This window comes from Sprattus sprattus, assembly GCF_963457725.1.
Source record: "Sprattus sprattus genome assembly, chromosome: 12".
Lineage (NCBI taxonomy): Eukaryota > Metazoa > Chordata > Actinopteri > Clupeiformes > Clupeidae > Sprattus > Sprattus sprattus.
Window position 1 is genome coordinate 10,586,411 of NC_137910.1, and position 27,196 is coordinate 10,613,606.

General features: G+C 48.9%; 2 protein-coding genes across 3 annotated transcripts in view; one reads left to right on the forward strand and one right to left on the reverse strand.

Moving 5' to 3' along the window:
- Positions 1-21,750, forward strand: part of bmpr1aa (bone morphogenetic protein receptor, type IAa) — a 39,891-nt gene extending 18,141 nt beyond the window's left edge. For both annotated transcript variants that reach the window (XM_080848932.1, XM_080848931.1), the window contains 11 exons: positions 2,231-2,505; positions 10,962-11,121; positions 11,451-11,553; positions 12,255-12,354; positions 13,384-13,468; positions 14,083-14,221; positions 14,756-14,948; positions 15,716-16,013; positions 16,359-16,534; positions 17,648-17,778; positions 18,382-21,750. In XM_080848932.1, coding sequence (XP_080705058.1) covers positions 2,439-2,505; positions 10,962-11,121; positions 11,451-11,553; positions 12,255-12,354; positions 13,384-13,468; positions 14,083-14,221; positions 14,756-14,948; positions 15,716-16,013; positions 16,359-16,534; positions 17,648-17,778; positions 18,382-18,507 — 1,578 coding nt within the window. In that variant the 5' untranslated portion in view covers positions 2,231-2,438 and the 3' untranslated portion in view covers positions 18,508-21,750. The remainder of the gene's footprint in view (positions 1-2,230; positions 2,506-10,961; positions 11,122-11,450; positions 11,554-12,254; positions 12,355-13,383; positions 13,469-14,082; positions 14,222-14,755; positions 14,949-15,715; positions 16,014-16,358; positions 16,535-17,647; positions 17,779-18,381) is intronic.
- A 1-nt stretch (position 21,751) lies between these two features.
- mmrn2a (multimerin 2a) overlaps positions 21,752-27,196 on the reverse strand; it is a gene marked incomplete at its 5' end in the record, with an annotated part of 28,603 nt that continues 23,158 nt past the window's right edge. The window contains 3 exons of the mRNA XM_080848600.1: positions 21,752-22,990; positions 23,424-24,918; positions 25,190-25,710. Of these exons, the coding sequence (XP_080704726.1) occupies positions 22,572-22,990; positions 23,424-24,918; positions 25,190-25,710 (2,435 nt within the window). The 3' untranslated portion in view covers positions 21,752-22,571. The remainder of the gene's footprint in view (positions 22,991-23,423; positions 24,919-25,189; positions 25,711-27,196) is intronic.

Genomic DNA, 27,196 nt, shown 5'->3' on the forward strand with positions numbered 1-27,196 from the left:
TTGAGGAGAGGCGCTTTGTTCACTGGTTAGCCAGTCAGGGATGTGTGAAAAGTAGGCCACAGGTCGGGGCTCTTTGTCCCCCTGGGGCAAATCAGAAGTGACAAGAGAGCGGCCCGCTCCGCCACTAATTTGGCCCCCCCTCCCTCCCCCCCGACGGGGTCCACTTAGGGCCGCTAATTGCAGCGGGAGGCACAGCCCTACAAGGGAGCAGACACATCTCGTTAATAACGCTGGGCTGGGGCCGGCTCGGGTAATTGCGGAACATCCCCTCCGACAAATAATTTGGGCATGTTTCACCCATTCAAGGGTAGCGCCAGGCTGACAGGGGTCGCCAGGTCAAGCCCGGGAAAAACAAGAGGGCAAAGATGCACGGCTTGGACGAAACCGAGAGAGAGAGGGGAAAGAGAGAGAGGAGAGAGGAGGGAGAGAGAGAGGAGAGAAAGAGGAGACGACGACGAGGTGGGGAGGAAGTGATGGAGGAAGTGGCCCTCACCAGGGCGGCTTCTCCCCGTTTTACTCGCCTGTTATTCACCCATCAGTGGGGCTTGGGGGTGTTGTGGGTGTGGGCTTGGGGGTGGTGTGGGTGTGGGCTTGGGGGTGGTGTGGGTGTGGGCTTGGGGGTGGTGTGGGGGTGGGGGTTGGTGGTGGTGTGGGTGTGGGCTTGGGGGTGTTGTGGGTGTGGGCTTGGGGGTGGTGTGGGTGTGGGCTTGGGGGTGGTGTGGGTGTGGGCTTGGGGGTGGTGTGGGTGTGGGCTTGGGGGTGGTGTGGGGGTTGGTTTGGGGGTGGTGTGGGGGTTGGTTTGGGGGTGGTGTGGGGGTTGGTTTGGGGGTGGTGTGGGTGTTGGCTTGGGGGTGGTGTGGGTGTGGGCTTGGGGGTGGTGTGGGTGTGGGGGTTGGGGGTGGTGTGGGGGTTGGGGGTGGTGTGGGTGTGGGTTTGGGCGGCTGTGAGAGTGTGGAGAAGTGAGAAACGAGCAGGGCCTCTGGGGTTCCGGCGGTTGCCTTCATGTGGTCCTGTATTCCAGGGGACCACACACTCCGCTGACATTACCCACACATCCGCCAACAGGACCAGATGGGCTGTGGCGACGAGGGAGTGTGTGTGTTGCCACCCCACCACTGGGCGCAGGGTGGCAAAGTCGGGGCCCGTGGGCACAAACTGGAAAAAGGGTTGGGCTTCAAGATATTAATGGCGGAGGTCTTTATCAGGAATTGGTTTTCAGTGTTAACCTCTGAGTTAATTCTATTTGGCACAGACGGGACACGAGTGCTCACTCCTGCAGGGTTGGTTCTCATCTAAATAGCATGAAAGGGTCCACAGTAGAAATTGGGAGTAGTTTGACTTCAGGACATTAAAAAGCAGGTTTTCTTAGAGTTCTTCTTTGGCTGCAGTTTGTTTTCTGTTATGGTCTTTTGTGAAAGATGGAGCGGATGAAGATTTAAAATTAATATTTTAATACCATTTCCCAATGTGTGACTTTCGTTGTTGAAATGATGGCAACAAGTACAGATATCTAAAGTGAACTTGACTTTCTCACTGTGTGGTGACATTTTGTGTGATGTTTTCACTCATACCTTTATCAGTAATCACATAATATGTATACCTGTTTGATCAAACAGATCTTTCCCAAGTCTGATCTCTCCCTCCTTCCCTCACTCTCACTCGCTCTCTCCCTCCTTCCCTCTCTCTTTCCCTCCTTCCCTCTCTCTCTCTCCCTCACTCTCTCCCTAACTCTCTTCCTCCTTCCCTCTCTCTCTCCCTAACTCACTCTCTCCCTAACTCTCTCCCTCCTTCCCTCTCTCGCCCTCACTCACTCACTCACTCTCACTCACTTTCTCCCTCCTTCCGTCTCTCTCTCTCTCCCTCACTCTCTTCCTAACTCTTCCTCACTCTCTTCCTAAATCTTCCTCCTTCCCTCTCTCGCCCTCATTCACTCACTCACTCTCTCTCTCCCTCCTTCCCTCTCTCTCTCCCTAACTCACTCCCTCCTTCCCTCTCTCTCTCACTCACTCTCTCCCTCCTTCCCTATCTCTTTCTCCTTCACTCTCTTCCTCCTTCCCTCTCTCTCCGTCACTCTCTCCCTCCTTCCCTCTCTCGACCTCTGTCACTCACTCCCTCGCACTCCCTCCCTCACTCACTTACTCTCTTCCTCCTTCCCTCTCTCAACCTCTGTCACTCACTCCCTTGCACTCACTCACTCACTCACTTACTCCCTCTATCTCTCTCTCCCCAGCTAACTGGCCCAGTGGACCCTGTGAGAAGGAAGCTCTGAGCCTGACCTCTGACGCCCTCATCACCCCTAAAACCCCCTCCACCCTCCCCTCCCTTACCATCTACCTATCCACGGCCCCTTCTCCACACAACAAGATCACAGACGTACTCAAGCACAGCCGAGACTGCATTTCCCAGAAGGCTCGGCTCATCTCTCAACTTGAGCCAAAATGCACAGGACTCTAGTGTACTTGATCGGGACCGTGATCTGCATGCTGCCGGGGCTCAGGGCTCAAGGTAAGAGTGTGTGGTGTGTCTGTGTCTGTCTCTGTGTGTGTGTGTGTGTGTGTGTGTGTGTGTGTGTGTTTGTGTGTGCGTGTGCGTGTGTGTGTGTGTGTGTGGCTTTCCTGGTCAGCAGAACAAATTCCTGAAATGGTGGGGGGTTAATTACAATGAGTGTCTTATTATTGAAATTGTTGGAAAATATCATGAAACTGTTTGGAGACGCTAAAAATCTACTCTTCCTCATAACATTTCATCATAAGCGCAAACAATCAGGCATTGTTGAGAATATGTTTTGATTAATAGAATGCTACCAGTTGACTCAACATCGGTGTTGACAAAGATTTTTTTTGCTGGTTTGTCGGTTTGCTTTTGAACAGTATGAGCTTGATCAGGACTCCTAGGCCACCAGCCCATTGGCTTACATAGTAATTGATCTCTGCTATCCTTGTTTTGATTGGTTCAACTCTTGGGCTAAGAAGGGGAATGCATGTGAGACTTTGTCATTGAAAAGAGTCCCGATGATTGCCCTTTGTTTGGTTTCCCCTCATGTGGTGATCATCTCTCTGGGAAGATCTCTATCTCCACCCTCCGCTGTGTTGCAGTCCATCAATGGAAATGAACCGCTGATGCAGGCCCCATTGAGATTCATGGCATTCAGGAGGGTGCTTAAAGTGCTAATGGGCCAAACATTCATGGGATTTTTGTGTTAATGTGACTCCTGGAAGATAACGTTGGCAATGGGGACGACTGTGAGACTGAGCACCAACTCCACCACCACCGTGGAGGCAGACACCAGAATTGCTCCAGTGATGTTCTGTCTTGTTAGTCAAACCATGTGGTTTGCGGTGGTGTGTAGTGGAAAAAAGCACATGATGTCCTTTGTGTGTTGTGTTCATTTCAATGCCTTCCCATTCACCTACATGGAGACACCTTGGCCACAGATCCTCTAGGTTCTTATCTGCTGTTCCATTCCTCTCTGATCCACTCATCCTTAACCAAACCCGGGCTGGGGAGTGAGTCAGCCTGACGGGTCATAAACTCCAAACAGGGCCGCTTCGCTGCCAGAGTACTGGCCATAAACAGACCTTGAGAGGAACAGGCACACGTTGAAAAGGCAAAAGAGTCTGGTGTTCGGACTGCCAGGAGTGTTCCTGATAAAAGCTTGGGGTTGGGAGATCGCTCTGTGTGCATGGGAAGCTTCAAAATAACACACCCACCAATACTGTGTTCTAGAACCCTTGAGTATGAAAGCCCTTTTAATGCGTTCAGTAAGAATGTTAATGTAGTCCAATTTGTTCTCTTTTCCACATAGGAGACTTTTAGATTAGATTAGATTCAACTTTATTGTCATTGCACAGAGTACAAGTACTGAGACGAAATGCAGTTACGCATCTTACCAGAAGTGCAAAATAGCAATAAAAGTGCAGAGTATGTGCATAAAGTGGAATAAGTGAATAAATTAGATATATACAGTGAGAGTTAGGTATGAGATATGAACAGAATTGGGACTAGCAGCAATTGAGGTAGGAAGGACTTCCTCTTACTGTTGGCAAACACTCCACCATAATATGCAATGATGTATGGAGCAAAACACTGTTTGACTGTTTGTGGCTTTAACAGGCTTAAAGCAATATGCCTTCAGAATATTCCAGCTCGTGTTTTCCAGGTGTAGGCCAGTCAAACTCATAAAAAGTCAGTAAAAAAAACAGCAAAGGAGGTTGCTATATTAGGATGTTCTACCCTTGTGGAGGCTAAATGTGGTAGCAGTGTGAAATGACACGCAGACTATAGACTATCATAACCTTCCTATGTCCTGTCCTATGACGGATGATCCCAGATGAAGAACTCTGACGCACACAGTGGGTCACACAGTGGCACAGAGCTCCACACTGGTGGATGGTTTAAGCCTGCTGCCGTTGACCGCCAAGTCCCCCCCAGGTCTCAGCGCTTTGCTGCAGATGAATCTGTGTGTCAAAGGAAGGCCTCAGTCCTCAGTCCTCAGTCACAGCAGCAGGAGCAGCCACAGCAGCCCTGACCCGCTCTGGGACCCCCACTACAGGAAGCTCTTAAAGTGATTGTTGCCGCGCTCTCTTCCCCCTCTGCACATTAACCACTTCCTGTATAGCACCGTCAGAGCCGCCACAGGCCACTCACACTCCAAACACTCCATTGTTCTCAGGAAATACTCAGATGTTCATAGCTGTGTTGGAAAGGTCACTTCTAATTGGTTTGTTTTGATTTATGTTTGGAAGATAAGAGGGGCCGTGGAGCTCGGCACGTCCTGAATGCCTGAACGCTAGAGGCAGAAAGTAGGAAGTAGAAAAAATGGGAGGGGATCTTGTGCGGGTTGTCATGGCGAAGGGGGTTGCTCTTTGTTTAAGTGCGCCACCTCTGTGGTGGTTGACCCTCCCCAGCCTGTCTGTGGCACAGAAGGTGTTGTACAGCCAATTAGAACTGCACGTTCGTAATGCCCATGCTGGTTTTATGGGTCTGAGTGAGCCTGTTGTTTTCCATGTGTGTGTGTGTGAAGCCGTAATGAGCTGCTGTTGCTGCCTGGCGCTGGTGTGAAGCTCATGCTCATGCTCATCCACATCTTTAGCATGCCTGAGTTAAAACTTCCACAACAATACACAGAGTGTTTGTAGAGCCCTCCGCCATAAACCCACCCCGGTGATTCCCATTGGCTCTCTGTGATTCCCATTGGCTCTCTGTGATTCCCATTGGCTCTCTGTGATTCCCATTGGCTCTCTGTGATTCCCGTTGGCTCTCTGTGATTCCCGTTGGCTCTCTGTGATTCCCGTTGGCGCTCTGTGATTCCCGTTGGCTCTCTGTGATTCCCGTTGGCTCTCTGTGATTCCCGTTGTCTCTCTGTGATTCCCATTGGCTCTCTGTGATTCCCGTTGGCTGTCTGTGATTCCCATTGGCTCTCTGTGATTCCCATTGGCTCTCTGTGTTTCCCATTGGCTCTCTGTGATTCCCATTGTCTCTCTGTGATTCCCATTGGCTCTCTGTGATTCCCGTTGGCTCTCTGTGATTCCCGTTGTCTCTCTGTGATTCCCATTGGCTCTCTGTGATTCCCGTTGGCTGTCTGTGATTCCCATTGGCTCTCTGTGATTCCCATTGGCTCTCTGTGATTCCCATTGGCTCTCTGTGATTCCCATTGGCTCTCAGTGATTCCCATTGGCTCTCTGTGATTACGCCAAATGTTACACTGCTTGGCTTTGTCTTCATTGGAGTGTTTGAACTTGTGGATTAAATGATCATTCAGCTGCCAAGGCTGTGGAAATGATTTGAAAAGAGTTGGCTCAGTCTATTGATGGCTCCACATACTCAGTTCATTCCTAACATGACCATAGACACTTTGACATTAATAGGAAGGATAAACATGGCTACATACAAGCTTGTGTCTGAAAGAGACGGACCCGTCCAACCCTTCAGTGTTATTACTGGAAATTCCACTACTGTACAGTTGGAAAGGTGATATGGAGCAGAAACACTTGGACGGGTATCAGACAACCAGCGAGCTTTGATAAGAGCACAAGAAGAGTATGATGGCTGAGCTGGTGTTTTATGATGAAGAGATGTTCGTGCTTCTTGCCTGAGGTACATGGCTGTCATGGAGGAGAAGGAGAAGGATGATGATGATGATGATGATGATCAATATTAACATGTACATGATCTACCCCCCACTGGCTGGTGTGTTGCACAAAGCAGAGGTGTGGTGACACTTAATGTCAAAGCAGAAAGGATCGATGATGATCTGACTTCTCAAGGACAAAGCCAGATTGCCCTCCCAATTCTTGTTTATTTTTCCCTAGCCTCCTCTTCCAAGTGCTTGCTGCCACACAACTGATACCAATTGATGCATTGCCACACTATTAAAGTGTCCCACACAGGAGAGGTCTTGTAAACGTACTCCCGCTCGGAGATTAGATTTAGCCGCAGCATCGCTCTTCGTCACCCTCCTCATCTCTTCTCCTCCTCGTCCACGACCACGAGCTGTTTCAGTAGCGGTGAGACCACGAGCCATGTCAGGAGCAGCGAGACTGTGCTCTGCTGTAGTGTCCTCTGTCGGGCCTTATGATGACCCGGCAGAAAGGGGATCGGAGAGGGGATACATATCTCAAGCCCAGCCCAGCCCAGCCCAGCACTTTACTTGTTGTTGGGTAGGACTCGAAGATATGATGGGTTATCTTTCACGCTAGCCGCTGCTTTTTTTTTTTTTTTTTTGCCAGGTCATCAGCGGCGTGGCCGAGGTGTAATTTCAGGCTGCTGCTCCTCTCCTCTCCTCTCCTCTTCGCAGGCTGCTCCCTCTGAAACCCATCCGCCGGCCGATACTGCGGGAAAGGTCACTTTGGCCCCGCCAGCCGCGCTTGTGCTCAGTGGCGCCGCAGTCACCATCCCCTCATTGTCTGGGGCGGGAAGAGGCAGCTATTTTTAGACCCTGTCATGTGTTGGACATGTGGGCAGAGACGGAGCCTAGTCCCTTAAAGTCCATGGTATTCCTTTTCCTCGCTCTGTTGACAGGAGACTGCAGGGCAAGGCCTGCAAGGATGTGTGTGGAGCATTCAGTGGCCTGTTTTGTTGCTCCACTACCTACAACTCTGTTGCCTGGGGTTACGCCGGCCAGTTATGTGCTCCTGATTGGTGGAGCTTAACGCTGGCTTCTTCAGCTTTGGTCTAGCTTGTGTCGTTTGTTCCCCCTGATCACAGAGTGGAAAACAGTGCACTGGCATTATATTTTGAATGAGATAAGTGGATTGGGTTTCACAGCATTGGACCTTCAATTGCCCAGAACTCTTCTATTCCAGTTCCACACACACACACACACACACACACACACACACGCACACACACACACGCTCAATGTCATCCACAGGGCCCACTTCAGTGTGTGTCCCACTTACTCACAGATGGAGCTCAGCCTTGTGTTCTAATGTTTGTGTCTACTCAGCAGCCTGAGCGAGCTGCTCCTTTAAGGGAGCGAGTGGCATGTGGCTGGCTGGCTGGCTCTCTCTCTCTCTCTCTCTCTCCATTTCTCTCTCCATCTCTCTCTCTCTCTCTCTGTAAGCAGAGAGGCTCATTACAGAGCCGCCCCTGCCAGACCTCAGTCTCCTCCAGGCCTGGTGGCTGAATTAAGCACACATGTGTCTGCACAACTTCACCGTGGGGGAGGGAGAGAGAGAGGCAGAGAGAGCGAGCGAGCGAGGGAGATAGAGAGAAAGAGGGGGTAAAAGAGAGGGGAGGAAGGAGTGGGAGCTCTGCTGCTGCTTGCTGTCTCTTATGTATTCTAAGTCTCATCAGTCAATGCCATTTAGCCAATCATGACCCTACTTCATACTGGGGCGGAAGGAGGAGGGACCAGGGGCGAACGAGAGGAAGGAGAGGTGAAAAGGCAGGAAGAGAGAGAGAGAGAAAGAACAGGGACAGGGTAGGGAAGAGGAGGGAAGGGGAGGGGAACAGAAGGAGAGTGCTGTGGGGGTCCTCGCGGTGTGTCCGCTCTGGGCTCTCTCCACTCTGGGGTCTCTCCTGGGGAGCAGGAGGGTTCACATGCTAGTTCAAGTCCCTGACAGGCCCCTCAGTCTCAGACAATGCTGCTCTTTTAAAGCCAACGTCTGTTTTACAAGTAGGCCTAGATGGAGACACTCAATCTCTCAACATCTGACAGCTTGACAGCATACTGACACCCCCCCCCCCCCCCCCCCCCCCCCCACCCACACTCACCCGCTCACGCACACACCCACACCCACACACAACGAACCCTCACAGCCCCAACCGTGTGAGTGAGTGTGTGTGTGTGTGTGTGTGTGTGTGTGTGTGTGTGTGTGTGTGTGTGTGTGTGTGTGTGTGTGTGTGTGTGTGTATGTGTGTGTGAGTATCCCCCAAAGGGACTGTTAAGGAACACAGCAAGAGAGCTAGAAGGGGGTAGAGAGAGGGAAAGGGAGCTCCACATTCAAGTCGCTCTGCTTTCTATTTGAGGCCTGGCCTTTTTGATCCCGATCCAACTCCCTCTCTCTGCCGCACTCTCTCTCGGTTTCTTTCTTTCAGTTCTGGAACTTTCCATGCCGCCTCTGGGCTTGTGTCTTTGCCGCTGTGATTGTCAGCCTTTTGCTCTGGGCCCGTGGCCTTGCCACCACCCAAGTGTTTTATTAGCCTGTCACGTCACAAAAAAGATAGAGGGGGGAAGAGAAGCTCTGTCTGTTCTCTTTCTTCTGCGTTCTTAACCAAGTTACGTTTCCCACAATCCCCCTATATTCGTCAGCGTGTTGCTTTGGAGTCTTGAAGGTCACACACAGTGATTTACCCAGTGTGTGTGTGGGGGGGCGGGAGAAAGGGGAGGATGGATGGATGGGAGGGGGGGGGGGGGGGGGGGCTGTGCAGATGCAGAGATGGGGGGAGAAAGGATCAGAAACGCAGCATGAGCGAGAGATAAAAAGAAAGACGGAGAGAGAGATATAAAGAGGGAGAGAGAGAGAAAGAGAGAGAGAGAGACTGCAAGTCTGCCCCCCCAGCCCTCCCCAGGAGAGCATGACGCGGTTGCCGGGCTTCATTAGGGGGCTGTGGAGTGGCGTAATCTCTCTGCTCTTTTCCCTGGGCCCTGATAGAGAGAGCAGGCACTTCAAAGGGCACGCTTCACAGCTCGCCCCCGCCACGGCATCCGCTAATATCGCTGGCCGCCACCCTCCGCCGCCGCCGCCATCGCACTGCTGCCATTAGGCTCTGTTTTCTCAGGGTGTTGCCGCAAGATAGCCCCTGCCCACCCCGTTCTGTTTGCTCAACAAATGAGTTGCGTTTGCTTTGTCTCCCCTCCTGGTGTTCAGTATCAGCCGCCTCAGCGCTGGTTGACCTCTGGACCGTCCTCTGCGTCTCTCACTGTTGACCAATGGACCACAGACTGCCTATAGGTATTAAGTGGTAGCCTAATGCTTTTCCAATGGCGGAGATAAGTGGAGCATTTTACAAAAACGGTATCTGTCATTTTGCATAGACCTTTTATCCATATAAGCTTACTAATAGTGTAAGCACAGTGAGAGCCACTGCACCAAGACATATTCCTTGTATGTGCAAACTAACTTGGCCAATACAATCTTATTCTGATTCTGATTCTGATAATACAGAGGTGCAAATGTGAGCTTACTTCAAACCAAATGTATCCAACATATTCGTCACACCAATCAAAGAGGAATTTCAGAACGCTGGCCATGTGAAAGCACTCTAACAGTTGTATTGCTTTGTTTTTTAAGAGTATAGGAGTGTTATCAGCGTCTGAAGTAGTTTCCTCAAGGCTGAAGTGTACTTGCGCCATGTGCAACATGTGGTCGAGCTCCTCCTGTCTCCGAGTTCACGCTAATCCACTTTGGGCTGTGTATTAGAACAAGGCAGAGGTCCACACAGAGACTCTTTCATATCTCTTCCCAGCAGTTAATAAGCGTTTCCAAATAGAATCAAACCAGGAACACAGAACTCCAGATCACGATGCCATCGCCAGAATGGCCCAGGGGAAAGAGAGAGAGAGAGAGAAGGAGAGAAAGAAGGGGAGTGAGAGAGCGAGAGAAAGAAGGGAAGTGGGAGAAAGAGGCAGAGAACAACAGGCCATAAAGGGAGCTGGAGGAGGAATGCTGTGATGGAGCCTCGCTGCTGATAAAAGCACCCTGTGCTGAGCAGACACAGGCTTTCAAAGGGCAGGTTTGTTGGTGATTAGCTTTTTACAGACAAGTCCCAACTGGAAAGACTAGAGTCATGTCACGCTTGAGAGGAAGTGCCTGCAGACTCTCTCTGTCTCTGTCTCTCTCCCTCCTTCTGTCTTTGTAACACACACACACACACATGCACAGAACACACTTTTATCCCTGCTTTTTGCTCTGAACCCAGAGCGAGGAAAACGATTGGAGTGTTTGGGGGGGGGGGGGGGGGGTGGTCAGAAGGAGAAAGGAGGGAGTGAAGAAGTAGACATTTGGTCATAGCCTCACCTCTGTCTGCTCCGAATCACCAACCTGAGTTAAAGAGCAGGGCTGTGGAAGGAGACCCAGGGGGGTGTACACACACACACACACACACACACACACACACACACACACACACACACACACACACACACACACACACACACACACACAGAGTCTGTAGAGTTTGTGCAGGACCCTCTCCAGGGTAGATCATAATCAGCTGAGCCTCCAGGTCTGACCCAGTTTAAGCAATTTGTTCACTTTGTCACCCCTCCCCCTCCATACCCCAGACTTCCTGTGTAGTAGTGACAAATGATGATGTTAAGTGTGGAGCGTGAGCAAACCTGACCATGCAAAATCGCAAATCGTGTGTGTCTGTGTGTGTCTGTGTGTGTCTCTCTGTGTGCGTCTGTGTCTGTGTGTGTGTGTGTGTGTGTGTGTGTGTGTGTTGTTGATGTTGAGTTTGGGCCAGATTAGTTTACATGTGTCTCCAACGCTCTCTTTCTGTCCATCTCTCTCCAGCGGGTCAGAACCCAGACCACGTGCTGCACGGCACCGGGATGAAGGCGGACGCTGGGCGCTCGGGGGAGGACAGCACGGTGGCCCCGGAGGACGCAGAACGCTTCCTCAGCTGCTACTGCTCAGGGCACTGCCCCGAGGACGCCAAGAACAACACCTGCATGTGAGCACCTCACCACCGCCGTAGCCCTCTCATCCTGACATGTGTGTCTGTCTGTCTGTGTGTGTGTGAGACTGTGTGTAAGATTGCGTTTGTGTGACTGAGTGTGTGTGTGAGAGAGAGAGACTGAGTTTGTATAAGACTGTTTGCTTTGTCTGTCTGTGGTTGCGTGTCTGTGTGTCTGTGTGTCTGTGTGTCTGTGTCTGTGGTTGTGTGTGTGTGTGTGTGTGTGTGTGTGTGGTAGTGAGTTTGATAGTGAATGTGTGCCATCTCCATAGTTATGTGTGTGTTCTTCTCCATGAGTGTTTGATCACGGTGTTGTCATGCTACAGGACGAATGGCCAGTGCTTTGCCATCATCGAGGAGGACGAGCACGGTGAAGTGTTCCTCACCTCGGGGTGCATGAAGTTCGAGGGCTCCCACTTCCAGTGCAAGGTGAGTCCAGTCACCAGCCTCTTGTGAACCTGAGCCCGAGCCTCTGACTGAGACTGAGCCTCTGACTGAGCCACTGACTGAGCCTTGAAACCTCTGACTGAGACTGGGACTCTGACTAAACTAAGCCTCTGACTGAGACTGAGTCTCTGACTCTGACTGAACTAAGCCTCTAACTGAGCCTCTGACTGAGACTGAGCCTCTAACTGAACTAAGCCTCTAACTGAGCCTCTGACTGAGACTGAGCCTCTAACTGAGACTGGGACTCTGACTCTGACTAAACTAAGCCTCTGACTGAGACTGAGACTCTGACTCTGACTGAACTAAGCCTCTGACTGAGACTCTGACTGAGACTGAGCCTCTAACTGAGACTGGGACTGGGACTCTGACTCTGACTAAACTAAGCCTCTGACTGAGACTCTGACTTAGACTGAGCCTCTAACTGAACGCAGAGATGAAATGCCCTCAGTGTGACAGCAGGCCGGAACTGGGCCTCGGAATGAAACGCTGCTGAATCAATGTGTGTTTCTAATGAAATGGAGTCAGTCTGTTTGTGTGAACCACCAGGGACTTAAGTACACACACACACACACACACACACACACACACACACACACACACACACACACACACACACACACACACACACCCAATGCTTGTGCTTCTAACATGAACTCTCCCGATGCCCCCGGCTCTCTTCTCAGGACTCTCCCAGGGCGCAGACAAGGAGGACCATTGAATGCTGCCAGAAAGACTTCTGTAACCGAGACCTCCAGCCCACCCTCCCCCCTCCCCCAGACCCAGGTAACGCACCACTCTGCTCCGCCTCACAAAGCCTCCGCCGGACAAAAGCAGCAGGGGGCCTCTGGCTCCCCTTGGAGGTGCATATGAAATGCACCCTGGGCTGATCTGAGGGACGGGTTTACTGGGGACAGTATATTAAAGTCCTGGAGGAAACCGAGGAGTAACTTGACCTTCTGATCAATTTGGTTTTATATGTGTAATGTTTTAAATGTATGTACAGTTGGAGTTTTATATTTGGAATGTTTTAATTGTATATACAGCAGGGGTTGCACGGAGACAGTTGCCCAAGAAGGAGAGTTCATTTTATTGTTTTATTTATTTGATCACATAAAGCAGCAGTTTCTTTTTTGTTTGTTTGTTTGTTCCAGCCTTTAAAAATGTGTGCACAACTCACAATTGTTGCACATTAATTTTAACGCAACAGTGGGGAAAGAAAATTATGCCGTGCGGCCTTGCGGGAGTGCGTGCGGCTGTGCTTGCCTGTGTGTGCGCGAGATCTAGTGTAACACACGAGATCCTCGGGAGGGGTTATTACGTGGTGTAGGCAATAATTTCACGGAGGCAGACAAGTTGGGAACTGAAACGCTTGACTTCTCCAGCGCCATCCAAAACTCTTATCTGTTCTCAATTCCCCCCCTGCTTTATGCCCCATTCCAAACAAAGCAGTATGGGGAATGTAGTCAATACAAACAATGAACAATATTTAGAAACGGACACATTTTCAATTCATGTGATGAACGAGTACTCCAACAGAGTGTGTGTGTGTGTGTGTGTGTGTGTGTGTGTGTGTGTGTGTGTGTGTGTGTGTGTGTGTGTGTGTGTGTGTGTGTGTGTGTGTGTGTTTGATAGTACTGTGGGTCTTTATATATTGGCGTGCTCTAAAACCGTTATCTTTCTTCTGTGTTCTTAAGTGTGTGTGTGTTTGTTTTACAGTACTGTGGGTCTGTATATATATATATATATTGGTGTGCTCTAAAACCGTTATCTTTCTTCTGTGTTCTGAAGTGTGTCTTTTCTGTGGTCTGGCAGAAAACCCCCACTGGTTGGCTTTCATGATCTCCATGACGGTCTGCTGCTGTACCCTCATCTGTATCACAGTGGTGTGTTACTACAGGTGGGTCCCAGCCACACACACTCACACACTCCCTCACTCACTCACACACTCCCTCACTCACTCACTCACTCACACACTCCCTCACTCACTCACTCACTCACTCCCTCACACACTCCCTCACTCACTCACTCACTCACTCCCTCACTCCCTCACACACTCTCTCTCTCACACACACACACACACACACACACACACACACACACACACACACACACACACTCACACACTCACTCACACACTCACTCACACACTCACTCACACACTCACTCACACTCACTCACACTCACTCACACTCACTCACACTCACTCACTCACACACACACACACACACACACACACACACACACACACTCACACACTCTCACACACACAGAAAAGACACCACTGGTTTGCAGTATACTCTTTCATTCCTGGTGGACATTGTAGAGAGGAATTAAAGTTTGTAGAAATGGCTAAATAGCTGTGCTCAAACACAATGGCCTGGGAGTCCAAATAGAAAGAAGTGCTAAAAACGCTAACTTTTTCATGTTGTAATGTTTTGGTCACTCAATAGAGTGGTCAGAAATTCACATTCAATCTGAATGCATATCTGATGCATCATGTTTGTGTGTCAGGTACAAGTGGCAGACTGAACGGCAGAGGTACCACCGGGACCTGGAGCAGGATGAGGCCTTCATCCCCGTGGGTGAATCCCTCAAGGATCTCATCAGCCAGTCACAGACCTCCGGCAGCGGCTCCGGGCTCCCTCTGCTGGTGAGCATCCGTAACTGCGCACGTGCGCACGCACTCTCACTCGCTGGCACCGATGAGCAGGTCCTGGACCTGTGACCCTGGGGTGTGAGCTGGGCTCTGGCTTGCATAACTGCTCTCTGTAGAAATAGCTGCTCTGACTCAGGCCCCAGGCCTGCTTTGCCAGCTCTGTCAGTCAAGGCTGCGCTGCGCGGCGATGGATGACTGCTCTATTGAAGGCTGGGGCCAACCCAGACTGCCAGCGGTCAAAGACTGTTTATTTATATACTTAGAGCTATGATGCACATTGCAGGTTTTTTTTATTTGTTTGTTTGTTTCTTTGAGCAGTGCAGGGGTGGCTTTTTTTTAACACACATCATGTATTGCGTTCTTCAAATTAGTGAGTCTGGTTCCAAAAATATCTGGATGCCTCACGGTTTCAAATATATCAACCTTATGGATCTCTGGATGGAAGATGTTTTGATCTTATTTGCCAATTGTTTGTTTATGAATCTGTTCTCCATGAGTTTCTAAGACGTGTCTGCCTTCTAATCACAGGTCCAGCGCACCATAGCCAAGCAGATCCAGACGGTGCGTCTGATCGGCAAGGGCCGCTACGGAGAGGTGTGGCTGGGCCGCTGGCGCGGAGAGAAGGTGGCCGTCAAGGTGTTCTTCACACGAGAGGAGGCCAGCTGGTTCCGAGAGACGGAGATCTACCAGACGGTTCTCATGAGACACGAGAACATACTGGGTACGATGATCAGCCTACCAGCAGTATGTGTGTGTGTGTGACCTGTATAAGTGCTAGGGGTGTAACAGTATGTGAATGTGAAGTTTATTCGTACCTAACCATTCGGTTCAGGGCATGTGGTTCAGTATGCAACTTCCTCTGTTCTCTACGCCCTGTGACCCAAACAATTACTGTCAGAGTATTCTACTTATGTCGAACGTTACTATTGCACATGCGGAACAGAAAATCTAGATCGTGGGCTTTATTCGATAAGTTATGGCATTTTAGTCAGTCTATTGTGTCTACCCTGTATAAACGAGTGCAAACTGCAGAACAGTAATTATCAACAGGTCAGTCTTAACATGGAGCATTTCTGTTTTTATTTATTTATTTAGAATATGCCAGTATTTGAGTGCTTCAGCTTTTACAGTAAGAATGATGGTCAATGAGCCACTGTTTTACAAAATAAATACATTTTCAGCATATTTTTGATTTCCTTGCTGTACCGAAAACTTGCTTAACTGTAACCCCAAAACTGAGGTACATACCCAACCCTGAATTATGTGTAAATTTAAACCCCTAGCAGGTGCACATACACACTCACATGTCCATGTATGACGGTCTGAGACAGACACTTGCACTTACAAGGATGGAGACCAGAGATAAACTTCCCCTTTTCTGGGTTCAGAGCTGACCCTCAGTGGAAGCTTCTGGATGATGTTGTTTTTATTTCATAATTTTTAAATCCTTTTCTTCCTCTCTCTCTCTCTTGCTTTTCTCTCTCCCAGGATTCATTGCGGCAGACATCAACGGCACGGGTGCCTCGACGCAGCTCTACCTGATCACAGATTACCACGAGAACGGCTCGCTGGACGAGTGGCTGAAGTTCACCACGCTGGACACGGCCACGCTCCTCCGGCTGGCCTACTCAGCCGCCTGCGGCCTCTGCCACCTCCACACGGAGATCTACGGCACGCAGGGCAAGCCGGCCATCGCCCACCGCGACCTCAAGAGCAAGAACATCCTGATGAAGAAGAACGGCACCTGCTGCATCGCCGACCTCGGCCTGGCCGTCAAGTTCAATAGGTGAATATGAAACCACTCACATGGGTGACGTTGCTGTGTAGGATTTAGGCTCTGGAATTAAGCAATGGGATTTTATGATTGGTGATGCGTGGTCAGTTGTTAGCCGTACAACAGACTGCTTATTTACACTGAAATGCTAAAGTGAAGGAGTATTTGTATGGTGGTATGTGGTAACTAATAGTTAACGGATGTTTATAATGCCTAGTAATGTAGGAAGTTAACATCATGCTATATGGACCCGATTCGAGTCCCTGTTGTAAGTCAAAGAAATGTTAAGGTGAAATGTGCGGACTCTGTGTGATCTGCAACCTCTGACCCTTGGTGCCGTGTTGCCTGTCTCCGTAGCGACACCAATGAGGTGGACGTCCCGTTGAACACACGTGTGGGGACGCGGCGCTACATGGCTCCCGAGGTGCTGGACGAGACCATGAACAAGAACCAGTTCCAGGCCTACATCATGGCCGACATCTACAGCTACGGCCTGGTGGTGTGGGAGATGGCACGCCGCTGCGTCACTGGAGGTACGTCTGGGCTAAGTGTACTAGCGGAGCCTGCGCCCGTAACTGTAGCCTAGTCTACTGAATGTCTTCTGCGCCACAGTTGGTTTACTTTTGGTTTATGGATACCCATGAAATGATGTAGTCATTAAAGGATTTTACGAATAAATACTAAGGGGTGTAACGATGTACAAATTCCACGATTCGATGCGGTTTGATTCAGTGGTCTTTCAATTCCATAGTTTTGATACAACAAAATGAGTGTCTACTACTAAATTAGATATATATTTTTTTAATGTTATACTTTAAAGTCTACATAAAGCGTCATCTATTTTGAATATGACCAAGGGTGCAAACAACCTTTTTGGTCTGTCAGCCACAGCAGCAGCCACTCAAGTTTTTTACCAGCCACTTATAGAATTTCATGTATATAAATATCTTTTAAAGATGTTAATAGTGGATATCAAATACTGTTTTCCATGACGTCTGTCAGAATCTGATTTACTTTTGGAAACATAATGTACAGATCATGGAGAAGACATAGGTACAGGGCAGAGGTTTGTGTCACCTACCTGCGTTTGCCAAACATTTGTCTAGGACAGCGCCATAATTTTCACCAGTGGCCAGAAAAAGCATTACGTGCATACCATTTCGAACCCGGATATTGTTTTGAATAAGCACACACACACCAGAATCCCCTATACATTTCTTCACAAGTTTACAGAAATCACTTTGTGCTATTTTGAAATCACAGCGGTGAAACAGTGAAGTTTGTATCCATGCATTTGTTTTCTAGAAATCTTAGACAATGCATTATTGGTTATTAGAAGTTATAGATAAGTTGACTAGTTTAGGCTCTATCTCTGTTTATCGAACGGTACACTAGTGTGCTGAATCGAAGCTATCATGTCAGGGAATATTTTTACACTTTTAATAAATAATTATATTGGAATGAATATATAGATTCTCGACATAATATAGAAATAATGAAATAAACCCCCTCTTAGTTTGGTGTTCTGGGGGTATTCTATTTAGATTGTAGATAATGGGTGGAAATACAAAATGTAATCCCATCTTTTTTAATGTTGTGCTGTGGAGATATTCTAACGGGTGTTTACCCCTCTGCCTCTCCCTCAGGAATAGTGGAGGAGTACCAGCTGCCGTACCAGGAGATGGTGCCGTCAGACCCCTCGTACGAGGACATGCTGGAGGTGGTGTGTGTCAAAGGCCTCAGGCCCACCGTGTCCAACCGCTGGAACAGTGACGAGGTGAGTGGCCACGCTAGCGACTTGGCTTTCACACCTCACTGCTACACACACACACACACACACACACACACACACACACACACACACACACACACACACACGTGGCAGCTCTGACAGGCCTCCATGCTCACACTTTGAAACTGTCCTAACCTGTCCTCACACTTTATCTCTGGTAAGGAACATGTATTGAATCACAACAAGAGAGAGAGTCTGTATGTGGAGTGTGAAAGCTCGCTAGCTGAACCCTGTTGGATCAAGGCACCATCTCCAGTAGGGTCAAAGGGTCAACTTCCACGGCACTTCATATGTGTTTGATCAAAGTGCCTCCTGAAGGAGGAAATGGACTAAAGTTAAGCTTGGCATCCTTTTTTTTTGGTTCATGTGTGCATCTCATGGAAAAAGCAGATTTCTCCATCATTAGATCAAATGAACCCTAGGATTAAATGTAGCCCTCTGAGCCGTACATCAACGTACACTGGTGCTGTTTGTTGGAGATGAGTAGATTCACTCATGCAGGTAAAATGTGCTAAGTTGTCTAAAAAGAGGAAGGAGGTCTCATCTGTGTGGTGTGTGTGTGTGTGTGTGTGTGTGTTCTGTTTACAGTGCCTGCGAGCCATGCTGAAGCTGATGTGCGAGTGCTGGGCCAACAACCCCGCCTCACGGCTCACCATTCTCCGGGTCAAGAAAACCCTCGCCAAGATGGTGGAATCTCAAGACATCAAGATCTGAGCACCCCCTCGTCTCTACTCCCTCCATTCCTCCCTCCCTCCCTCTCACTTTATGGCTCTCACGCTCTGGTCAGGAAGAGGGCTTTGAACTGCCCACTGAGACATTGAATGAACTACTCATGCAGACAGGATGAGATGACACACACACACACACACACACACACACACACACTCACACATAGAGATGGGACTTGAGTGTGTGCACTGCTGATTTGTGGTGTGATGACTGTGACAGAGGACAGTGGGAACTTCGTAAGCCTGTGTGTGTCCATGCTGTGAAGGCGCGAGTGTGTGTTCATTTTCATCCTCTCTAACCTCTCTGGCCAGAGTGGGAGAGGACCGTCGTCTTCCTCGGTGCTTTCTGTGAAAGCTGTATTCTGCTCAAAGGGAGGAAGGATTACCAACCACAGCGCCATCACAGGATGAGACTCGCATTGACACAGACTAACTCACTGCCTTAGAGAAATTCCTCTGCTGCCAATCTTCTGTTATCTCTGTTTTTTGTTTGTCCCCCCCCCCCCCCCCAGCGCCCAGCGCCCAGCTTAGTCCATTTGTGTGTGTGCCATTTTTGCCTCCTGCAATAACACTACATCAAGGTACTATAACTAACACCAGACCTCCTCAGCATTGTGGTTTGAAGGTCAGTCTGGGCCAGCAAGTCTGCATGTTTTGTTGCTAAGATAACGGAAAGGTCATTTGAGACCTCGCCCAGATAAGAGGCCGTGGTATTAGTCTGTTGCTACTGTGTGTATGGTGTTACTGTGTGTCTGGTGTTACTGTGTGTCTGGTGTTACTGTGTGTCTGGTGTGTGTCTGGGCCCCGTCAGCAGCTCTGTTTAAGCAGGTCCATGAACACCACACCTGAGGCTGGACACACTTGAGCTGTACCTATCACAGTCACCCGCTGGCCTTAAGACACCCGCTGGCCTTAAGACACCCGCTGGCCTTAAGACACCCGCATAATGGTGCAGCTCCCCACCAGCCCACTTTACCAGAGCGCCCAGCGGTACGAGATGCCTAACTCACCTGTTTACTCTCCTGAGAGCCACCACAGCGGTGACGTCACCTGCCCTGGGAACAGGTGCTCAGGTGTAGCCCACCGTAGACGTCACCTCCCCTGGGAACAGGTGCTCAGGTGTAGCCCACCGTAGACGTCACCTCCCCTGGGAACAGGTGCTCAGGTGTAGCCCACCGTAGACGTCACCTCCCCTGGGGACAGGTGCTCAGGAGTCATACTATGCCAGTTGTGTGTTGTCATGCCCTCTGAATGCCCCTGTCCTTTCCCGGTGCCAAGCGATGTGGCAGCTTCAGGAGAGGTGACCGTGAGGTGAGCCAGTTGCACAGTGCCAGGAGGAGGATGCACGCTCGGGCGTGGCAGAGAGCACTTCCTGTTTCTCTGCGGCATTGCGTAGATGCTCGGCTCGGCTTCTCTGTGATCGCTTGAGCTCCATGGGGCCGTGTGCAGAGGGGGGAGGGCTTTACCTCCGTGGGGCCGTGTGCAGAGGGGGGAGGACTCATGGATTGCCATGGTTGTGCCGATCACCTCCCCATTGTCCTGTTTCAGTGTGACGTTTCTGTGCATAATTTAATGAGCAAACGAACAATATATACGATGCCAATGTTCTCACGTCCAGTCGACCTTTAAACTTCTCCAAACTTTAACAATGTAGCATGCTTCCAGCTAGACGTGACTTCTTACCTACTGTTGCCTTGCCCAGTTGTCTGCAGTTCCAAAGAGAACTTGCTCTTTGCTTAATTTGCCTTTCCTCAGAGTATCGAGACCTAAAAGATAGTCAGAGTCCAGCATTTCGATACAACCCTATGATCCAGTTCTCCAGAATGCTTAACACCAGTGAAGCCACGCTGTGCCTCTTCAGTTCCATACACGTGTTCACTCTCCGCAAGGGCGTAAAGATGGAGTTGGATATTAAGATGGTCCTTAATGTCACAGTGCAATAGAATGCTTTCAGTGCTCGGTTTGCAAATATCCTTATTCTATGGGATTTTTTTAATTTATTTATTTATATATAAATATATAAATAAATATAAAACCGTAACTCTGTCTGGCATATAGAGAGACTTGGTCAAGACTGCCAGTAGACAATGCAAACTCATGCTTAGTCAGGGCAACCACCAGTACACAGGAACGACAGGAACCTCTGCAAACTCATGCTTGTGCAATATTAACTCTTCTACGACTTCAGTCATGCTCACAGACACGCTGCTTTAAAGGTCAGCTGTGCCCTTGTCCCTTTCCTCTGAGTTCTCTAACTGGGTCTCCTCCCATAAAAAACGTATAGTTTTCTTAAAAAATGTAATGCTATAATGCGCTAAAAAGCAAGGCGTTATCAGTCTTGATCTCAATATTGGTGCATTTGTCATTCTGTCTCCTTGAGGAATCTGGGTAATCCTGTGTTTTTCCATGTACATATGCATAGGCGCAAAAATTCTAAAAAAATCAAATCAAGATGAACACGACTGTATTATACACTTCACAGAGTGCTATTTGAAAGACATTGAGGTTTTAATATTACCTGAAAATGTTTTGCATTCATTAATTCAGAAATTCGAAAACAGGCACACTACACACAGTGGACTGTTCCACAAACTCTGTTCCATTCTGTTGTGAAGCCACCTGATCCTTTTTGTGTCCCTTTTGCTGTTGCCTGGCAAGTGCATACTCAAAAAGAGTGCATCTTATAGCATAGTACATGTAGGGTTTGGTGCTACTCAACTTCCTCTGTGTCTTTAATGTCAGCCTTTAGTCTCCTGAGAAAAGCAGTGCATTCAATGTGCACTATTGTGCATTGGTTCATAAACATGAAGAGTGTAGATATGTGGAGAGGCGCGTGTGTGTGTGTGTGTTTGCGTGTGTGTGTGTGTGTGTGTGCGTGTGTGTGTGTGTGTGTGTGTGTGTTCGCATGTGTGCGCGTGAATGTGTGATGGAGAGCTGTCAAGTTTGTGTGTGTGTGTGTGTGTGTGTAGGTGCACATGATGTGTGTGTCAAATTCGCACGTCCAAGAACTTGTATTTGTAAAATTTGCAGTTATGGAATTGAGCATAATGTACATATGGTAGATATTTAACTATGCTTCTCCAGAAACCCACAATTAGTCCTGTTTTGGTGTAATATTCAAGAAAGTTATCTATATTAACCCCCTAATATGTAATTGCCTTTTTTGTACAGCATCTGGTTGTAAAGGTGCCTTATGAGTTTACTAAAGAATGCATACTCTGTACAAAGACTGTCCAATGTATCACTTTATAAGTAAATAACATTATTTTAGTACACAACCTTGTGGTGCTGTCTTTGGTCATTTCAAGTTTATTACCGGTGTTACTCTGTAATGTGTGCTTCCGCCTAGTGGCAAGGAAAGTGAATTACACATTGGCGAAAGGTATTTTGGTTATACACCATAATGTAACTAGTATGCAATTGCAGGCGAGGTGGTGAAATTGCGAGTGGGTTCATCCATAGTTGGTACACAGGTATGACAAAATTACATCTGTACGTGAAATGTCCTATTGGCAAGTAATCATTACACAGTAAACAGAAGTAAACAAGATATATACAAATGTGGAAAAATAAATTGGCTTACTTTGTAATGATATTAGCAATAATTTCCGTGCCCAGAATGTTACCTGAGCGCGCTTACCTGGTGCCTAAATATTATTTAATATCAATATCAAATATTAAGTTAACAAAAGCTAAGTAGGGTGGGCTATACACAAATACCTCTAAGGTGAAGCTCCGTTCAAATAGTGATATGTGAGGTGCACCGCTGTAGCCAATGTCTCTCCTCGGCAGTTTTCTGCCTCTCAAACGGATTCTCATCAACAGTCAAAGAGGCCAGCTCATCAGCCATCTGTCTTGCTTTGCTCCCCGCGACATGGTCAATAAGTGTGCTCGCTGGTATTGGCCAACCATAAATATAAGGCGACAGAGATAGCGTGATAAGAACAGGCTCAGCAGAATAATGGAAACGTGAACTAGCAGCTGTCTGTCTTTGTAAAACGTCTCCCCTCAGACTCGGTCGGTTCTTCTCTCTAAGTGTGAAGAGCGCCCTCAGGTGGTCTGATAAAGCAATAACCCAGCGAGAGTGTTGTCCTGTGCGCTGCTCTCCTCCAGGCTTCCCTGGGACAGCTCCAGGTACAACTCCTCGCCCTGCTCGAGCTGCAGCAAACACACCCGAGTGGCAGGTCCCGCGGGCTTCCGCTGGCTTTGATGGAGGCTCGCGGACACAACCCCTTGGCCTCTCATGAGTCGCGCCAATGAAGCTCCTGGTCCGAAGTCCAGCGTCACGACGAAGAGATAGAGTCCTTTGACTGGTGCGCGGAACACACCGGTTGTGGTAGAGTACATCTCGCCCCGGTCCAAAAGGATGTCGTCGAAGATCAGCGGACCATCCTTGCTACTGCCGCTCTTGGTACTTGAGATGAACGCCAGAGGATTGTCTGACTGGACGGCTGAGACAGCTTTTGTAGCTAGAACAGGCATATAAGAGATATGTTTATATAAAAATGTATTTTTATTGTGAGATAATAAATAAATATATAGAGTAATATCTAAATCTAAAAGGTCACTGGGCTGGGAAAGCCTAACTTTTATAAAAAAGAATATTCAGAGATAAAAGCATATTGTTACAATCACCAGAGGGAGCCCTAGAGCCTTAAAAAGCAGAGTTGGTGAGCTCGTTGGTTTTCATTGAAACAAACTTATATGTACCTTCTTAAACTTTAAGCAAACTCTTTTTTATATATATACTGCCATTAAAGTCACTTTTGTATTTGCCTTTGTCTAATGTTTGTTATACACAAGACTGACAAGGTTTACCTGGTAAATGTATTTTTTTTTCAGTTTATGAAGAAATAGTTTCTTAAAAAGAGAAAATGTGTGTGTTATTTAGTTTCTATGTACCTGTGGTCTCAAGCGATGCGTCTCTCCTACTGCGAAGGCTTCCTTTCTCTCCCCGATGGCCGCCTCTCTTCTGCTGCTTCCTCTGCTGCTTGGCCTCCTTCCTCTTCATCATCGCAGACAGTTTGTCCAGATCCAGTGTGGCCTCTGAGCCGGTCAGACCCTCTGCGTTGCCGAAGATGCTCTTGAACAGCTGCAGGTGATCTTCAAGTCCTTTGCGCAGGGAGTTGACCTCTGTCTGCAGTTTCACCTCCACACCACTGGAGGCAGCATCCTTGGAGCAGTTGCAGCAAGAAACAGGGCAGGGGCGTGCCTCAGCCCGCCTCACCCGAATGGCAAGTTCCTCCACTGCCTTGTCCAGGCTCCAGAAGTCGCTCTCTGAGTAATCCTGGCCCTCGTCTGGCTCACCATAAAGGAGATCTTTCGTGTCCTTGTCTGCACTCTTCTTCATGAGTCCTCGTGAGGCCCATTCGCTCAGCACTGAGGGCTCGTCCGCTGCCTCAGTCTCTGGAGCCGCCTTGAGCTGGTCCCTCAGATTCTGGATCATCTTCTTGACCGCCGGAATGGAGTGTTCCATCTGCTGTTCCTCCGGCAGGTCCAAGAACTCCAGCACCTCCATACCCAGCACCACCTCTAGAACTTCGCCGTGCCGGAGGGCATCCTTTAGCAGAGAGTTGAAGGAACCCTGGAGGTGCTGGACCTCGCTCTCCTTCCCGTCCTCCTTGATCTGGAGGGCCCGGATGTGTTGCTGGCTGGCCAGGAGGGAGGCCTGCAGCAGGGACATGTTTGAATTCAGGGCCCTGGTCCTCTCCTGCTCGAAGCCCAGAGAGTTCTGCACGTGACTCAGCCCCTGCTTGAGGTCCTCCACAGACGGCATCCAGTCATCCCAGCCCTCTGGCTTTGAATGCTCCGCGCTCTCCAGGGCAATCCTGTTCTCGCTGGCTACCGCGTTGACTTTGGCTACGGCCTCTTGCAAGAAGGAGATCGAGGCTTCACATTTACAGGCATCACCCCCCCGGCTGACATTAGCATAGAGCTGCTTCCACAAATAGTCAATGTCCGAATCCGTTTCCAGCTGCCTATTGCGTTGGAGGGTCTGGTTGTTGGCTAGCTCGTCCACGCGCTGCAGGACCGTCGCCCGGGCTGCATCGACCTCCAGAACCGTCTCCATGAACTGGATCTGGCTTTTAAGACCCGTGTCTCTGATTTTTTCGTCCAGGTCTTGGAGTACACTCTGCAGATTGCTGACGCTTCCGTCCATCACCTGAAGCCCCTCGGCCAGAGTGTCCACCTTCACCGTGTTATTGACCACCTTCTCGTCCAGACGGGCGATGGCCTCCCAGACGGCTGGTTCTGGTTCTGGGCTGATTGGCTGGCTCTGGGCTGGGATGACTGGTCTCTCAATGGGTGTGTCCCAGGTTCTCTGGATCTCCTCTTCTAGATTTTCCTGTCCCTGCCTCAGCTCTGAGATAGACGAGTTCAGGGCCTGCAAATTCATCTGTGGAATGGAAATGACTTATTGTTAGTGATCAGTCTGTCACGGCTCTGATGTAATCAAAGAGGAGACTCACAGCTGATGTGTAAATAAGGATGAATCACAGTTTGGGTTATTCAGTCCACAAGGATCTCGAATCAACTCTGATATTGTTCAAATGATTTCCTGCTAAACTTGAAAATCTGAAATCTTAAATATCAGTTCTTCATTCTCAAATATGAACAAAAGTATGCATCGCTACAATCAAGCATTGCTTTGTTTATTGTATCCAAACCTGTAAATTCTTCTGCTGCCGCTTGATCTTGACATCAATGTCCGTCTTGAAGCTGGTCAGGTTGTAGTGAATCATGACATGCTGGGAGTGCAGTCGTTCTTCCAGCTGCCTCTGAAGCTCCTCGATCTGCTGGAAGCTCTCCTCCAGCTTCCCTTCCAGGAACTCATACCGACTCAACGAATACTCCTGCACCTCCTGTGCTACCTGCTCCTCCTGCACCTCCTGTGCCACCTGCTCCTCCTGAACCTCCTGCCCCTCCTGCCCTTCCTGTGCCTCTTCAGTTCCGTGGCCCAGGGTGTCGTGATCGTGATTTCCCCCCTCTTCCCGTCTCAGCTTGAGCTCAGCCACGTCGCGGGACAGGTCTCCCACCTCCAGGGAGAGGCGCTCCAGGGTGTGGTTGAAGCCGTCTAGGACTGGCTGGAGCTGGGCCATGATGAGGGCAGCCATCTGAGGTAGAAGCAGATGCCCAGAAGAGTGAGGGTAGGGCAAGGGGTCAACGTCCAGCTCCCCGTCCACGTGACCTGAAGGTTACAAAACAGAAATGAGGATTCAGAGGTGTGCGTAGATACCGCGTTTCTGTGAAGCGATGTTGAGCAAGCGGTTCAGAAGGTGTAACTAAAGATACCTTCAGTGAATGTGAGTGTATGTAATTGTAATGGCAGACAGAGTACATTGAGGTACAAGTAGAAGCCATTGCCTCATTGTTATTACAGAATGCCCTAAATGCAGACTTATCTTGATTGTGTTTCGATAGTGATAAGAAGTAAAGAACAAAATGACAGTGAATCTGAACATTCAAGATTTCAGATTTAATCTTTTTTTATTGTTGTGGCTCTGTGTCCACCGAAATGGGTGTCATTGTTAAATAAAACAAGGGCTTTTTTTGTCCTAGCTAAAAATAGATCATGTGAAATATTCAGCCATCATCTACCCCCATGCATAGTTTCTCCACCTTTGATTGTGTGTTTTGTTTCCAGGTCACACAGTGATTTCATGTTGGAAAGATTTGCAATTTATAGTGGAGTGGGAACTCTCCAGAGGCCACTGTCATGACCTCAGTTGCTTTTAAATTATCTTCCATCAGCCCGAGATGTGTGTGTGTGTGTGTGTGTGTGTGCCTCTGTGTGTGTGTCTGAATATGTTTGTGACATCCCATACGATAGAGAAACAGGATGTTAAACATCTCTCTCTGTGTGTGTGTGTGTGTGTCTGTCTGTCTGTTTTACACATGTTGACAAATAATTAAGCTTGCTTTGTGTTTGTGTGTGGGTCTGTGTTTCACATGTTGACAAATAATTTAGCTCACTTTGTGTTTGTGTGTGTTTGTACGTGTAGGTGTACATGTGTGTGTGTGTGTGTGTGTGTGTGTGTGTGTGTGTTTCTGTTTTTCACATGTTGACAAATAATTGTGCTCGCAGTGTGTGTGTGTGTGTGTGTGTGTGTGTGTGTGACGCACAGCCCCTGCCCATGTTCCACACACCGGCGGTGTCCTGATATCTGGACAGGATCCAGGCTTGCGCGCACGCTGAGTCTGCTTACCATCAGCAGTGTGTGTGTGTGTGTGCGTGCGTGTGTGTGTGTGTGTGTGTGTGTGTGTGTGTGCGTGCGTGCGACCTGCCGGGGGCACCCAGGGGCCTCTTTATCGCTCCCTGGCTGTTTTCTTTACATCAGGACAGCTGGGGGGCTCCTACATGACTCCCGCTGCCATTCCCACAGAGGGATATATGGTCAACAAGAACGTGGTCCCTTAACAGCTATAAGAAATCACCCAAAAAACTCTACACCTCCCTTCTAAAGCATGTGTGTGGTCAGCTTAACAGAGGGATACATGGTCAACAAGAATGTGATCCCTTAACACAGGGATACATGGTCAACAAGAACGTGATCCCTTAACAGAGGGATACATGGTCAACAAGAACGTGATCCCTTAACAGAGGGATACATGGTCAACAAGAACGTGATCCCTTAACACAGGGATACATGGTCAACAAGAACGTGATCCCTTAA